This window comes from Talpa occidentalis, unplaced genomic scaffold (genome assembly GCF_014898055.3).
Source record: "Talpa occidentalis isolate TD23 unplaced genomic scaffold, MPIMG_talOcc4v2.1 talOcc4.7, whole genome shotgun sequence".
Taxonomy (NCBI): Eukaryota; Metazoa; Chordata; class Mammalia; order Eulipotyphla; family Talpidae; genus Talpa; species Talpa occidentalis.
This window is the reverse complement of record NW_023605083.1, coordinates 86,987,682-87,005,016: the sequence shown is the minus strand read 5'-3', so window position 1 is coordinate 87,005,016 and position 17,335 is coordinate 86,987,682. Positions and strand designations below refer to the sequence as shown.

The following is a 17,335-nucleotide window of genomic DNA, read 5'->3' as shown; positions in this document are numbered from 1 at the left end:
CCAGCTCTTCTATGCATAAATAAATATTTAAAACAAAAAAAATTGATCCTTAAGTATTTTGGTTTTTTTTTAATGCTACTATGTCAGTAGCATTTTTAAATTTCAATTTTCAGTTATTCATAGAAATATTAGTGTATAGAAATGCAATTACTCTTTGTATATTAACCTTACATCCCGTGATTCTGTTAAATTCATGTTTTTTTTTTTTAAATCTTAAAAGAAATAAAAGATTTATTTATTTATACAAGAACTGGGATAACAGGTCAGAGGCACAGGAGGGTGACAGAATTCAGAGACAGAGTGGGGAGCAGAACAGGCAGATGGACTGAAGACACTGCTGAGGGGAGCAGGGGGCGAGGCAGGAGAGGTCTGCCTTGCCATGTGGCTATCTCCCTAGCCGGTCGGAAATCAAACACGCTGCAGAGGTTGTGGACAGCTTCCCAGCATGGCGCTCAACCTGCTGTGCCACCAGGGAGGCCCCACATTGACTGATTTTTCAAAAGTGGATCTAATCCTGCATTCTGGGGTATACCCAATTTCATTATGAAGTATTAATTATCCTTTTTAAAAATTGCTGAGTTCAATTTGCTTATAACTTGCTACAGTTTGAATCTATGTTGTATTGTATCTAGTATTGTATCAGTCTGTAGTTTTACTGTAATACCTTTATTTCATTTTGGTACTTAAATGTTTTATTTTGACAGGAAAAGTTCAGGTGAATATTCTACAAACTGAAAATAAGCATTGGTATTTAACGTCTATATTATTATAAACATAACAAATGCTCACAATGAAAAATCCATAATCTACTGATACAAAGACAATCAAAAATATTTGTAATCCTACCAATGGTATCGCTTTTCCACCTTTCTATGTTCTTCAAGTGTCACCCACCATGTATATTCATTATCCTATTTCCATGCCATTAAAACCTTAGCATTCTTTTAAAAGGCATTAATTTCCATTGCTAGGAGGAAAATTTTCTAAATTTTTTATTATATAAAACACTATAAAAATCTGAGTATTAAAAATATCCTAGTTTTGCAATACTTAGGTCATAATGATGGTGAAAAAGGGTTTGGTCAAAAGCATAAACTTCTGAGTCCTTCATATGTTTGGCTAAATAATTCTCCCATAAGACTGTTTCAAATATATTAAGGATCCTGCTTCATCAAATTCCTGTCACTACTGGGAATTCCTTTTTAAAAAGTGAAATATCGGGCCTCCCCAGTGGCGCAATGGTTGAGCGCAGAGCTGCGAAGCTGCCTGCAGCCTGTGCAGCGCCGGTTCGATCCCCGGCCGCCAGCGAGGGACCCATATGCACACAGACCTCTCCTGCTGCGCCTGCTGCTCCCCTCAGCAGTGTACTCCCTCACTCTCCCTGTTCTGCTCTCCACTCTGGCTCTGGTGAATTCTCTCACCCTCCCGCACTTCTGACTGTACCCAGTGCTTGTATAAATAAATAAATAAATCTTTTTTTTTTTTTTAAGTTTTATTTAAAAAAAATAAAATAAAAAGTGAAATATCTTAGCAAATTTAATATTGTAATTTTAGTTTGCATTTCTATTATTAGCAGCAAGGTCAAAACTTTTATTGGAGTTGGTTAGTCATTTTTTTCTTCTCTAAATTGACTGTTCATGTCCTACAGTTCCCTTTGTGTATTGAGATATTACTGTTTTCCACATTTGAACTCTTTATTAAAGCTAGCAATCCTTCATATTCTTTATTACTTGAACTTATTTTTCAGTTTTAATAGCTGTTGCTAATTTTTTAACATTGAAGAATTAGTTACAAATAACAAGCAGAAACAGTATTTCAAAAATGAAACTAAACTACAGTCATGAATTAGCTCAAATATTTATTCATTACCATTTTTCCCTAAATTATCATAGTTTAAATGTTGATAAATATAAAGAATGTTTCTAAAAGGAACAAGGCTGTAGTATTCAGACGCACAAGAGATATTATTTAATATAATAAATATTTTAATTTTGTTGTTGATAATGTAACAATTAGCTAGGTTTGAGACCTTATCTGTCAGGCACTATACTATTATGTATACTTCGTTTTAAGCGAAGGACTTTTTTTTTCCCCCCAAAGAACTGGGGTGTAGGCCAGAGGTGCAAGGGGTGAGAGGATTCACCAGAGACAGGCAGATTTACTGAAATACTATGCTAAGGGGAGCAGCAGGCCAGATGAGAGGTCTGCTGCACCATGTGGGTTAGCTCTCTGGCCAGGGATCAAACCCAGGGCATAGAGGTGATAGCACTGAGACCTAACCCCCAAGCCACCAGGGAGGCCCCTTAAGCAAAGTACTCTTAAGATATAGGTTGTTTTTTTTTTTTTTTCCTTAAAAGATTTATTCATTTATGCATACAAGAGCTGGGGTATAGGCCAGATATGAGGGGGGTGAGAGGATCCACCAGAGACAGAGTGAGGCACAGAACAGGCAGACTGACTGAAATACACTGCTGAGGGGAGCAGCGGGCGAGACAGGAGAGGTCTGCTTCGCCATGTGGGTTTCTCTCTGGCTGACCAGGGATGGAACTCATGCTGCAGAGGCTGCGGATTGCTTCACGGTGCAGTGCTTAACCCCTTGCGCCACCAGGGAGGCCCAAGACATAGGCATTTTTAATCCCAAGTCCCATGAGAAAATTGAGCCTTAAACATACCAAGCACTTTGCTCAAGATGATCACAAAATTTAAAAAGTTCTTTGTTTCTTCTTTTGAGTTATGGAAAGGAGTTCTACCAAAATGATAATTTAGAAATCACCAACTTTACCAAAAATGAAGGGAAAAGCATGGAAAGGAATAGAAACTTTTTTTTTTCATTTCAAGCAAAATATCCAAGGTCATTTTTGAGGGAAAAAAAGGCTTTATGTATAAAAATGAATACATTATTTATAATAGCTGATTGTAAATAACTCAAAAATTCCAAAGAAAGATTTGCTAATGATGCTGAAACAACTGCTGACACTGCACTCCTTTATTGTTAGCACTGCTTTAAGTAGTTTCTATATATTACATCATTTAATCCTCTGCAAAACCCAGTGAGTAGGTATTAACTATCTTCATTTTACAGAAAAAAGGAAGCACAAAAAGTTAATTTGCCCATGATCACATTCATTATTAATTGGCAGGGTCACAACTTGAACAGAGGCTTTGCTCTTGACCTTAACTACCCTGTAGTCTTCATAATTGTTTTTAGTTATTAAAAATGATAAATCACTAAAAACAAAGAGGTATTTAAAAATTTAATCCAGGGCCTCCCCGATGGTACAGTAGTTGAGCGCTGCGCTGAGAAGCTGTCTGAAGCCTCTGGAGTGCCGGTTTGATTCTCTGCTGGCCAGGGAGAACCCCACATGGCCCAGGAGACCTCTCCTGCCACGCCCACTGCTCCCCTCAGCAGTGTCTTCACTCTGTCTGCCTGTTCTGCTCCCCGCCCTGGCTCTGGTGAATTCTCACCCTCCCACGCTTCTGACCTGTACCCCAGTTCTTGTATAAAATAAATAAATCTTAAAAAAAAATTTAATCCAAAAGGAAACAAAACTAAATACAAATGCTTTTCATTATGAAACAAGCACATGTGCACATTAAATATAAACTGAAGGGAGAACATTAGTAGTCGTGAGGTATGCGGCATAATTTACAGATTAAAAAATTTTAAACTTTGTAGTATTTTAAAGTTGACTTAATAGATATTTTAAGTTCATAATTTACCATTTTGCTTATACTTTTACACTACTGCTACAAAAATCAAGGCTGGGTTTCCAACCTACAAGAATGTTTACCTCCACCTCTATACCTTGTGATAGTAAACAAGACCATCACAAAATCAACAATTTAAATACAAGTCTATGTACATTTGAAAAATAGCAATATATAAATGTATTAGGTATGTATTTGTCTTAGCCTGCAGATACATGAGAGTTTAAGACTCTTTTCCAATTACTCTGAAGTACACCCCGTGGATCACCAAGAGTCCACAGGATAGAGGGGCACCGAACTACACAGAAAAAGTATAAAAAATAATTTTAAAAACAGGCTAAGTACAGTCACATTAAGTAGTTCTATATTTTACAGTGGATTGGTATGTGATCTGTATTTCACATTTTCTTAGTTATACCCCTAAGAATGAAACTGAATATCTAGAACTTAATTTGAAGTGTTAGAATAGAAAAATCTTCCCAGAGCTTTTAACTCTATTTTACTTATCTTTAAAAAAAAAAAAAAAAAGATTTATTTTATTTATTTATACAAGCACTGGGTACAATCAGAAGCGCGGGAGGGTAAGAGAATTCACCAGAGCCAGAGCGGGGAATAGAACAGGCAGACTGATGAAATACACTGCTGAGGGGAGCATCGGGTGCCAGGAGAGGTCTGTGCACCATGTGGGACCCTGGCCAGAGGTCAGGGATTGAACCGGAGCTACAGAGGCTGCGGGCAGTTTCTCAATCCAGCGCTCAACCGCTGTGCCACCATGGAGGCCCTATATTTTACTTATCTTACTGCAGGTGGTTTGTACAACTGTTCTTCTATTGTGTCTGGATCAAAGGAATTATGAAAATATTTTTACTGATTAAAAGATAAAATATTAAAGAATATATATTTATAAAACATACAAAATATATTTTATAAATATAAAATATATATTTATAAAACATACAAAATGTATTTATAAAACATACACGTAATTTATAAAGTAAAAACCATTTCCACACCCATGGGGAGAACTATTTAGCTTGGAATCAACATTAAATACATAAAGTCCAATTTAAAGGTGTTTTTCCACTGAGTTCTTTTGCTGATTCTAGTCAGTCCTTGAATTATTAGTTTTGAAATTCTATATTTTCATCTATTGCCTCTGCTGAAAAGGCACACACTTATATTTAAATCTTCACTGTCCAAGCACAAAAATTATTAAGGCAATGAGTGATCTATTGTTCAACACTAAATTAGTGAAACCCAATTTTCTCAAATTCATCAGTGAACTTATGTGGCAGCTGTCCTCTTGGGAGTGAAAATGAAACATATGCTAATTCTGTCCTTCAAAGTTTAGAACCAATCACAGTTTCAAGGAATCCCTTCTATCTCTCTATGTAGGTCCTCATTTTTAGGATCCTTTTATTTCATTCACCAAATTAGTGGTCAATCTATTTTTAATAATTATCCTGTTGTATATCTTTCAGTTTTGAAAATACTACCTTAATTGTAGCATCCTCTGAAGCAGAGACCATAACACTGAACACAGGATGGAAAATGACTCGAGTGACTGGACTCCTATGACCACTCAATGCATATTTTTCTGGTGGACGGGGAATCCATTCTTTTGGGTCTCGTTTCTGACCAAGAGGTCCACCCGACGTAAATTCTTCTTTTGCTTCATTTAGCTTTGATTCTAATTCCATAACCTTGAGAAGGAACACACAGTTATGTACAGACAGATTCCAATAAAAGATAGCATATTTGGGGGTTTTTTTAGCACTGCCTTTACTTTCTCTATATGCAGGATACTTGGGAAAAAAAAAAGTCAGTAATTTACAAAGCATTTGTCCCATATTTAATTGAAAATGATCAATTATTTCACCACCGAAATTTTAGTGGTGTGACAAAACTGCATATTGAGAAATATTGAGTATAATTATATCTTAACTATTTAATTCAAAGAAAAGTTCATTTTTTTGAATCAATTTATATCTACTAATTAGATGAAGAGCACTGTACCTGTCTTGGTCACTTGAAGTGTGCTACTCCGAGTAAACGCCTTCCAAACCACAATTTTCATTATGTATGCTTATAATAACAAACACATTCATAATAAAAGCTAGTATTTATTGAGCATCTACATGTTAGGCACTTCTGTAAGTTTTTATGGATTAATTCATGTTATAACAATGTTATTTATTCATTCATTCAAATTTTCTCTACTGAAAGTTTAGAGTTTAGGACCAGAATACTATTATTGCTTTCATTTTGCAGATGATTAAAAGTTCAGAGCTGACTGATCTGAGACTGATCAGAGAGCATCCTGATCTGAGAGCATCCTTTTAGTTCTCTTTTCCAACATCCTATAGGCTCCATGTACCCTTCTCAGGGAAATCAGCAAATGAATTCTTTCAGTATCAACTCTTGAAGTCAGGGCTGTGTTGATTCAACCCAGACAGTCCCAGGGCTGCATGAGTTAGCAAAGACTGCCTAGATCAAAGTTTTTTAAAGCATGGAAATGTATTTTTATTTGCCTTTTCAAGATTAAATATAATTAATGCTGAAGAATGTCAATATTTTAAGAAAATTTATCTAGAACACTCCCAACATAACTTTCAAGGGGAAAAAAAAAATTCAGTTACCTTCTTTTGTAATCTAATAACTGATGTCCATTTTTTTTCCAAAAGACCAGCATACTTCTTATCTAGTTCTTCATTCTGGAGGAAAAAAATGAGAACATATAAAAATATGGCTCGGGCCTCCCAGGTGGCGCAGCGGTTGAACGCCGGGTTGCAAAGCTGCCCGCAGCCTCTGCAGCGCTGGTTCGATCCCCGGCTGCTCCCCGGCCACCAGAGGAGGGTCCCACATGGTGCGCAGACCTCTCTGCCACCCGCTGCTCCCCTCAGCAGTGTACTTCGGTCCTTCTGCCTGCTCTGCTCCCCGCTCTGGCTCTGGTGAATTCTCTTACCCTCCCGCGCTTCTGACTGTACCCAGTGCTTGTATAAATAAATAAAAAGAAATAAAAATAAAATCTCTTTTAAAATAAATAAATAAATAAAAATAAAAATATGGCTCACCTATGATAGTTCAAACCACCCAGCCTGTTCATCCCTAAGCTTAAACATTACTTTAAAATAAACTAAAAAAAAAATGAAGGCTACGTTCAATGCCACCATAATAATAGTAAGATTGGAAATCACTATGGTGACTTATAACTACTGACACTTGAGTAATATCCACTACCTATGAATAATTATAAAAAGTCAAACATACCATATCTAGTTCAGCTTCCTTTTTAAAAACGGAATATGCCTCTTCATAGCCATTTGAACGAAGATAATCTGCTATAGCTCGATTTCTGAAAGAAAACAAATTCGAATTAACTTCTAGCAAAATCTCATTTCCATTTTGAGTGTTTTTAAAAAAATCTCCAAGGTCTTAAGACACACTTGTTTAAAGAGTAATCCCTTCAAAATCTTACAATTATTTCATATTTACTGGAACCCCTCAAAAAGCAGCCTCTAAGACATTTAGCCCTGTCATAGTACATTAGTAACATATTACTCTTGTATACAAGCTTACAAACTATGGGCACTCTATAGACCAAGATATGTCTTATAAAATTAGGTTTCCATTTGTTCCAGTAATCATCAATTTTGTATTATATCTAGCCTTCCCTTACTGCTCATTAGTTAAGAGACACTCAAGTACTAGCAATTAAAATTTATTTTATAGAAAGAAATGTACTGATAAAATTGAAATCATTTTTTTTAATATTACAGATAACCTTAAACCAATACAAAAGTGGGTGAAAAATAAAAGGCACAAACTATCTTAGCACCCTATCACAAAATGAGTCATTCATTCAGAATAAAGAACATGAAAGTTAGAGAAGCTGAACTAGCAGATGTGTCTTCATGTTCTTGTATTTTTTTTTTTAATTTTTTTAAAGGACAGGTTTATTAGGAAAAGGAGAAAAAGAGGCACTTCACTAGCACAGTCACAGGTGGGTGGGAGAGTTGGCCTCCTTCTATTCCTTCAAAGAGAAGATCAGCTACCTCCTTCCTAAGGTACCCTATTTCAGTAACTCAAATTCTTTAAGGCTTAAGTTCTACCATGATAAAAATAGTTGTCCATTTCGCTGGGATTTTCTTTAAATTACTTTAAAGGTAATATATACACACATCTAAATGAAATTTAAATATATGTTTCCTTCCCACCAATGACCCCTAAATATTCCATCGCTGAGGCAAACAGTCTAACCAGTGGTTTTTCAAGTATTTTTTTCAGATCAATCTACCTATATAAACACACATCTGCATAGTCTTCCAGAGATAATCATTATTTGTCTCAAAAACAAACTATAGTGTGCATATATTATATTGGATTGTCAGAAAAGTCATGACATTTTTTCTATGCTTTTCAAGCAAAAATGTGTCATGACTTTTCTGACAACTCAATATAATGTCCTATACACAATGTCACATAAATTCACGTAATCTTAGCAATCTAATTATCAGCAAAAATTTGCTTCTTTCTTGGGATAAAATATTCCATCATAGAGACATATAATTTAACTACTACAAACAACCCTGGTATGATTATCCTTGCATAAATGCCAATGCTACTACCAACTTACTGCTTAAGGCAATATAAACACTCTAGTAATACTGAAGAATTGGTGGGGTTAAAGTTTTTTTTTTTTTTAAGATTTATTTATTTATGCATACAAGAACAGGAGTACAGGCCAGAGGTGTGTTGGGGGGATGGATTCACCAGAGACAGAGTGGGGAACAGAACAGGCAGATTGAGTGCAATACACTGCTGAGGGGAGCAGTGGGCAAGACAGGAGAGGTCTGCTGTGCCATGTGTGTAGCTCCCTGGCTGGGGCTTGAACTTGTGTTGCAGCAGCCGCAGACAGCTTCATAGGTTGCATCTTAACCCCTTACACCATCAGGGAGGCCCGGGATTAAGTTTTAATTCTATGATATTTTAAAAACTAAGAAAAACTAAAGATAATAGAGGATTGAAACAAAAATACTTTATATGCCAGATAATTACTAGCATGCCAATGATTAAAATGTATTAAGTAGCAGGAGACTGTTAATGCATCATATTTGTGAACATGGGGGTTGAGAAAAGATAGAATCTTACTGATACTGTGAGTCCTTGTATGTAGCGCTTATCACAGTCTGTACCTCCCTGCCTGTTACACTAATGGATAACTTGATTCATTAAGAAGTTATCTTCTTTACACAGAACTGAAATCTGTTTCTTTTTAACTTCCACCAAGCAGGTATATTTGGGCCCTCCAAAACACCACAAAATAAGAAGGCAACGCTCTCTCAAAATAGTCCATCCAATATTTTGTGTTCTCAAGGCATGTATCACAAACCCTCAACAAAAATAAATTTCCCTTTGGTTAGAATATCCTGAATAATAAGGGAAAACAAAGAGGCTAAAAGGTACTTTCTTAGCCTTATTCTCTGCTTTATATAATCTAGAAAAAACCAACAGCAAGCAAATAAAAGGGAAATGTCAAGGGTAAACAAATCATATATAGTATTTGCCGATACTTAATGTTTCCACCTAGTTCCATTCCTTGACAAGAGGGTTAAGTCCTAAATCCTAAAACTTTGCCTAAATACACTTCAAGCAGCACACACAACATCCAAGGTCATGTAACAGCTGATACACATGTAACATGTGCACAAATTATAACAATTATGGTTTCCATGGACTGGAAAATGGAGATGTTTCCAGATAAAAATATTAAAAGGAGAAAAATGCAAAGGACTGTGCCTTTATCCTTATTTTTAAAAAAAAGTCCAACACCGTGAAATTGTTACTACTAAACCTTTTTAGTATAGTCTTCTCATACCATGTTCACATCACCATGTATAGTTTTTAATCAAATAGCTTGGCATGCTGATTTCATTAATACATTATGAAAATATTTCCTTGTCAGTAAATATTCATTCACAACATTTATAGTTACTAATACTCCACTAGTATTCCATATATAGATGTAACAAATGGACTTTCAGGTACTTTCTAACTTTTCAACATTTTAAACAATGTTGCAAACATACAATTCATATAGAGGGAGCCTTCCTTACATTTTCCTATTTGAGTCAAAAACACTATCTGAATGCTTGTGTCCCCTCCCAAATCCCCCACATGATAGTAATTAGAAGTGATATCTTTAGGGGTGAATAAGTCCTGAGGGCAGGCTCCTCACAAATGGAGTTAAGTCCCCTAATAAAGACCATGAGCCAGGAACAGACACCAAATCTACTTATGCCTTGATCTTGGACTTCCCCGCCTCTAGGACTCTGAGAAATCTCTGCTGCTTTTATTTTTATTTATTTATTTATTTATTTATTTGTTTGTTTGTTTGTTTGTTTGTTTATTTGTGGGAGCCTCGCAGCCCAGCGCTCAACCGCTGCGCCACCAGAGGGGAGGCCCTCTGCTGCTTTTATTTTATTTTTTTTAAAGATTTATGTATTTATTGATACAAGCACTGGGTACAGTCAAAAGCGTGGGAGGGTGAGAGAATTCACCAGAGCCAGAGCGGGGAGCAGAGCAGGCAGGACCGAAGTACACTCCTGAGGGGAGCAGCGGGCGGCAGGAGAGGTCTGCGCTCCATGTGGGACCCTCCTCCAGTGGCCGGGAAGCAGCCGGGGATGGAACCGGCACTGCAGAGGCTGCAGGCAGCTTCGCAACCCAGCGCTCAACTGCTGCGCCACCGGGGAGGCCCCTCTGCTGCTTTTAAACCACTACATTTATAGAATTTTGTGGTAACAGTCTAAGCAGACTAAGGCAAAAGACACATTCATTTTTGGGACACTTTGACAGTTACTGTCAAATTGTTCCCCAGCATTATTCCAATTTATAGTACCACTACTTATACCTTTATCATACCTTTAAGTATTTGGGTTAGCACTTACTGACTTGAAGAAGACGGATAATAATCCTTGGTTTTGCTTACCTTTATTTTCAAAATTTCTACAATAGGGGTCCCTGGTAGCCTTAGGGTTAAATCTCAGCACTATCACCTCTACAGCCTGAGTCTGATCTCGGCAGGGAGCTACTCCACTTATAGGCCAGCAGACCTTTCTGTCTCACCCCTTGCTCCCCTCAGCAGTGTATTTCAGTTGATCTGCCTGTTCTGCTCCCCACTCTGTCTCTGGTGAATCCTTTCACTCCCCACACCTCTGACTTGTACCCCAGTTGTTGCATGCATAAATAAATAAATCTTTAAAAAAAAATAAAAACTTTCAAATAAAGATTAAATATAACACAAATTTAGAATGCTTTAATCTTCTTTTGAAGGTTCAGAGACCCTCTAAAGTCTTAACTCAAAGCAAAAATTAGAAACACTAATCATTGCACATAAAGTGGTAACAGACAATAGTTATAGGTTTCATGATTACATTTAAAAGTTTAAAAAGTAGAACCTCAATCATAAGCTGGATGAAACCAATATTTTAATAAGTTTATGAGTATATATATACACACACATTTATAGTAATTCAAAATATGTTGTCATTTTAAAAATATATAAAAACCTGAAATTGAGAGCATGTAAATTATAATTAATCTCATTTCTGCTCAAGCACCCAATTCATTAAACCATTTTGCTTTTGTTACCCAGTATTAAGAAACTTCTAATGCATAAAGGTAGGTAGTGCAAACAGTAGAGGATTTCAATGCAGTCTCAGAGTATCCTTTAGTTAAACTAAGCGAGAAGATCTAAAAAGGAGTGTGAATACCTGTCTGAAATCTGAATCACTAACAAGAGCTAAACAATGCTCTCATTGCTTATTACAGATCCTAAAAGTAAGACAAAAAGCACCCCAAACTTTAAGGCCTAAAACTAGTTGTAACAGGATAATGCCGCAAGATATTATGCCCACACTTGTCTCTACAACTACTTACACCATGATGACAATGAGTGTATATATGCCAGATCTTGTCTGGTATTTAACTCAATTCCATGAACATGTATCACTACAGTATATTCTTACAGACAGTTTCAAAAGTGGTAGGCAAGTACGATCACTATTTAAAAAAAGAAGTCAAGGCAGAACTACTTTCTAATCAATGCTCAATATATACAGTGTTCAAATATATGCACAGGAGAATTAAAACACTTCAATTATAAAGACAAAACACTGCTTAAAATACATTATAGTTATGGAAAGATATAGGTGAACCTTAAATGCATATTGCTAAGTAAAATTCTGAAAAAGATATCTGCCATATGGTTTCAGCTTTCTGGAAGTGTCAAAATTACAGACATAGTAAAAAGATCAGTGGTTGCCAGGGGTTGAGAAATAGTGAGGGATGAATAAATGGGTAAAGTACAGGAATTTTTAGGACAGTAACACTATCTACTCAAAGAGCAGAATTTAGGAGAAGGATAAAGAAAATTAGCCAGCACATGTAACAGAAATACACATTAAATCATCCATAAAGATTTGACTGAGATCACTTTAGGAAGGTGTGCTCCCTGCTGAGGGAGAACTGGGAAGCTGAGAGGCAACATGCCCCAGGACAAAGGACTGTACTAAGTGATTAAAAGGTGTTATAAAACAGCACACCTGATTTCAAGTTATTTCATTTCAGTCGTTCTTTCCCACAAACAGAACTGTCCTCAAAGATGACTAATAGGGGGCCTCCCTGGTGGTGCAGCAGTTGAGCGCTGGGTTGCGAAGCTGCCCGCAGCCTCTGCAGCAATGCTTCGATCCCCGGCCGCTCCCAGGCCACCGGAGGAGGGTCCCACATGGCACGCAGACCTCTCCTGCCGTCCGCTGCTCCCCTCAGCAGTGTACTTCGGTCCTTCTGCCTGCTCTGCTCCCCACTCTGGCTCTGGTGAATTCTCTTACCCTCCCGCGCTTCTGACTGTACCCAGTGCTTGTATAAATAAATAAATAAATAAATAAATAAATCATTTAAAAAGAAAAAGATGACTAATAGGATGAAGGAAGGAAGCAACATAGGAATCATGCAAATTTTCTTAAGGTAAAAAGTAACAAAGCAAGTAAAATAGAGAGGAAAGCATGTTTTACAAAGGAAGGTTAACTACAGGGAGCAGCAGGAAATTATAAATGAATTGTCTTACTGAAATAAAATTAACGCAACATAAAACTGAAAATATCCCACAGAATGGATGTACCATATTTAACATATCCCTACTGATGGATGAAAACTTTAGGTTGTTACCAGTTTTTGATTATTTAAAGCAAAGCAATAAACATCCTTAAACACAGCTATTCCTAGAGTCATATTTGCAGTGCTTAAAAAAAAAAGCTCTTTATAAATATAACTGTTAGATCAAGTAACATGTTAAAAAACACCACCGTCAGATTGACCTTTAAAGAAATTATACTAATAACATAAACGCACACTTGGTTGCTAGCACAATTATCATCAATATTATTTCCACTATGCTTAGAGAACTTGTTTTGTTTAGATAAATAAATGCCATTTCAGTTTACTGCTCAATTCTTCATGTTTTGTTGTGAATGGTCTTAAAATTATCTTTTCCTCATTTTGCTATGTTGTCTGTGATAAATTTTCTCATGTTAAAAAGTTTCTTCACAGGGGCCTCCCCGGTGGCGCAGCAGTTGAGCGCTGGGTTGCGAAGCTGCCCGCAGTCTAGGCAGCACTGGTTCGATTCCCCCACCAGGCGAGGGTCCCACATGGCGCGCAGACCTCTCCTGCCGCCCACTACTCCCCTCAGCAGTGTACTTCGTCTGTCTGCCTGTTACGCTCCCCGCTCTCTCTCTGGTGAATTCTCTTACCCTCCCGCGTGTACCCAGTGCTTGTATAAATAAATAAAATCTTTTTTAAAAAAAAAAGTTTCTTCATATATTCCAGTGTCATTTCCTTTGTTACATGTATTGCAAATACTTTTTCAAGTCATACTAGTATATTTTAATTTCATTTGAGGTCTTTCTTCATATATAAATTAGTTTTAATATTATGAAACATCACTTTTCCATTCAGTTTCCACATTTGGTATCTTTAGGAAGTTCTTTCTTACCAAAGGCTATATTTTCTTTTACCACTTCTACATTTTCTTTTTCTTTCTTTTTTTTTTTTTTAAAAGATCTACCTACCTATGCATACAAGAGCTGGGGTACAGGCCAGAGATACGGGGGGTGGTGAGAGGATTCACCAGAGACAGAGTGGGGCACAGAATAGGCAGACTGACTAAAATACGCAACTGAGGGGAGCAGCGGGGAAGACAGGAGTGGTCTGCTGCACCACGTGGGTTGCTCCCTAGCAGGCAGGGGATCGGACTCATCCTGCAGAGGCTGTGGACTGCTTTATAGGCTGCGTCCTAACCCCCTGCACCACTAGGGAGGCCCCTCTTCTATATTTTCAATGTGTTCACTAACCCTTTGCACTCCGAACCATTTTACGATATTTTGATTTAATTTCTTGTGCCATTTCAAGATAAAACTTCAGGGAAACATGCATGTCTCAAAAAGTTGCGTTGAAATAACCTCAATTCCCCGTAATCACTAATAAATTGCAATGTCCCCTGAGAGGGGACATCTGAGTGATATGCTAGAATTCCGATGTCCCCTGAGAGGGGACAGTGGAGTGCAAAGGGTTAACATCTCAAATTTTCCATCTCGTTTCAATTTTATTTTATCTAGCACAAATGGCTACAATAACAATTTGCTGAACTACATATATATTTTCCCAACACTACATGAAATGCCACTTTATCCTATGCTAAATTTCCATATAGGTAAACGAGCCTGGCTCTGAACTTTATCTCCTTCCCTAACTTATTTGCCTATTCCACAAATATTTTACTTACTACCTTTATAGTAACATTTGGATGTCCGATACAATCAGTTTCTTTCTCACTGCTGTTCTAAAAGTTTTTCTTAACTGCTTTCCTGCATTTTTCTTTCAGGTAATTTCAGAATTAATAGTCAAATTCATAAAGATTGTTCGAATTTTGACTGGGATTGTACTTTATTTTATTAACGAGAGTTCTGACATCTTCCCATAGTTCACCTGCAGAGCCTTAATTAAGAGAAAACAGCCTGTTTATTTTCTAGAGGTTTTTAACAATCAGTAATGAGTATTAAAGTACTACTTCTGTATCTTTTGGGTTGATCATATGGTTTTTCTTCTATTTATTAATATAGTAATTATATCAGTAGGTTTTGTAATTTGAAAAACCTTTGTATTACTTGAATAAATCATACTTGGCAATGATTTAATTTTTTTCATACACTACTGAATTCAACTGTTATTATCATTCAATTCAACTGTTATTATCATTTAGTTATCTATATCTGAATTAGAAATTAACTTGTAATGTTCTTTATTATTTTCCTCTTGACTAGTGTTGCTATCAAAACTATTTTAGACTCATGAAATGAACTCTTAACTTTTCCACCTCTTCTTTACACGTGTTCTAGAAGTGACAATGTCATAGGAAGTTACCAGTCCCTGAAGACTTGACAGAATTAAGAATTCTAAGCTTGAAAAGCACATATATTTGAAGTTTTTAAAATTTCCTCTAGGGGCCTCCCCAGTGGCGCAGTGGTTGAGCGCTGGGTTGCAAAGCTGCCCGCAGCCTCTGCGGCGCCGGTTCGATCCCCGGCTGCTCCCCGGCCACCAGAGGAGGGTCCCACATGGCGCACAGACCTCTCCTGCCGCCCACTGCTCCCCTCAGCAGTGTACTTTGGTCCTTCTGCCTGCTCTGCTCCCCACTCTGGCTCTGGTGAATTCTCTCACCCTCCTGCGCTTCTGACTGTACCCAGTGCATGTATAAACAAAACAAACAAACAAATAAATAAAACATGCCTCTAAAAAAAAAAAAAATTCCTCTAAGTGATCTATTCATGTATTCTATTTCTTTCTAAAACAATTCTATCATTTATATTTTTCTAGAAAACAAAGTGATTTTTATTTTCAAACTTAATAGAAAATTTTCATGATTTTGAAAAATCACCTGAGTTCATTTGTGTCTTTATTAATCACAGTTTTGCCTATTTTGCAGGCCTTCAAATGCTAGTTTCAAATTTTACTATCAAGTTTAGCAAGTTTTTCTTTTCTATTTTATTAATTTCTATGTATGTTAACTTTTTATTAATTTCTTCTGTTTATTTTGGGGTTTTTTGGGGGGTTTCTTATTTTTACACTGAAATTGTAATTACTTCTGATCTGATTTTTATTTTTTTAAAGGTTTTTTTTTTTTAAAAAGATTTGTTTATTTATACAAGCACTGGGTACAGTAAGAAGCGTGGAAGGGTGAGAGAATTCACCAGAGCCAGAGTGGGGAACAGAACAGGCAGAATAAATAGAACAGGCAGATGAAAAATGCTGCTGAGGAGAGTAGCAAGCGCGGCAGGAGAGGTCTGCACGTCATGTGGAACCCTCGCCCAGTGGCCGGGGATCGAATCAGCGCTGCAGAGGCTGTGGGCAGCCCAGCGCTCAACTGCTGTGCCACTGGGGAGGACCTGATCTCTGATTTTTAAAAAAACTCACTGAGGACTATCTAATTTTCTGTATGTTACATTGGCTATAGCTCACAGGTTTTGTTATGAGTATTCATTGTTGATTTCTTTACATCCCAAGTTTTGTTTTGTTTTTTTAAAGATTTATTTTATTTATACAAGAGCTGGGGTACAGGCCAGAGGCACATAAGGGTGAGAGAATTCACTAGAGACAGAGGGGAAAACAGAACAGGCAGACAGACTGAAAGGACTGCTGAGGAGAGCAGTGGGCAAGACAGGAGAGGTCTACCACGCCATGTGGGTATCTCCCTGGCCAGCCGGGAATCAAACACATGCTGCAGAGGCTACGGACAGCTTCCCAGCACAGCGCTCAACCCACTGCACCACCGGGGAGGCCCTACATCCCAAGTTTCACTTTGATTTCTTAATTCCAGTTATTTGTAAGTATATTTTAAAATGTCCACATGAATAAGATTTCTCTTAGGTCTTCTTCTGTTATTAATTTTCATTTTACTGCATTTGGTTATCAAGTGATACCTATGTGACATCTGCTTTACAAAATTTTAGATTTTCTTTGTAGCCTAATCTACATGGCAATGTTTTCCTTAATATTCATAATTGAGGGGCCTCCCTGGCAGAGCAAGGGGTTAAGTCTCAGCACCATGAAGCTATTGCTAGCCACTGCAATATGAGTTCGATACCTGGCCAGGGAGCTAACCCACATGGCGCAGACCTCTCCTGTCTTGCCCGCTGCTCCCTTCAGCAGTATATTTCAGTAGATCCGCCTGTTCTGCTCCCCACTCTGTCTCTGGTGAATCCTCTCATCCCCCCCAACTCTGGCCAACACCCAAGCTCTTGTATGCACAAATAAACAAAATAAATCTTTAAAAAAATATATTTATAACTGAGTGGGGTGGTGAGGAGTGTAATCTAAGAATTAGCCGCCTAACTTCTACTTGTCATTATTTATGGGAGCAAGAAAAAATTATTTCCTAGCATGTAAAGATTCATTTGAGTACATCAAAATTAATTTCAATTCTACCCCAAAACTTATGTAGAAGGCCATTTTGAAATACTGCCCTTATAAAATCCACCCAATTGAGTACTCAAAGTAAGAATGTAAGAAACTAGATGGA

General features: G+C 37.2%; 1 protein-coding gene across 4 annotated transcripts in view; it reads right to left on the bottom strand.

Annotated features, from left to right (window-relative positions):
- The window catches only part of PAFAH1B1 (platelet activating factor acetylhydrolase 1b regulatory subunit 1), a 71,762-nt gene that overhangs the window by 18,197 nt on the left and 36,230 nt on the right, over window positions 1-17,335 (bottom strand). For all 4 annotated transcript variants that reach the window (XM_037495147.2, XM_037495149.2, XM_037495148.2 and 1 more), the window contains 3 exons: window positions 6,979-7,063; window positions 6,348-6,422; window positions 5,205-5,411 (listed from right to left, as the gene is read on the bottom strand). In XM_037495147.2, the coding sequence (XP_037351044.1) occupies window positions 5,205-5,411; window positions 6,348-6,422; window positions 6,979-7,063 (367 nt within the window). The remainder of the gene's footprint in view (window positions 1-5,204; window positions 5,412-6,347; window positions 6,423-6,978; window positions 7,064-17,335) is intronic.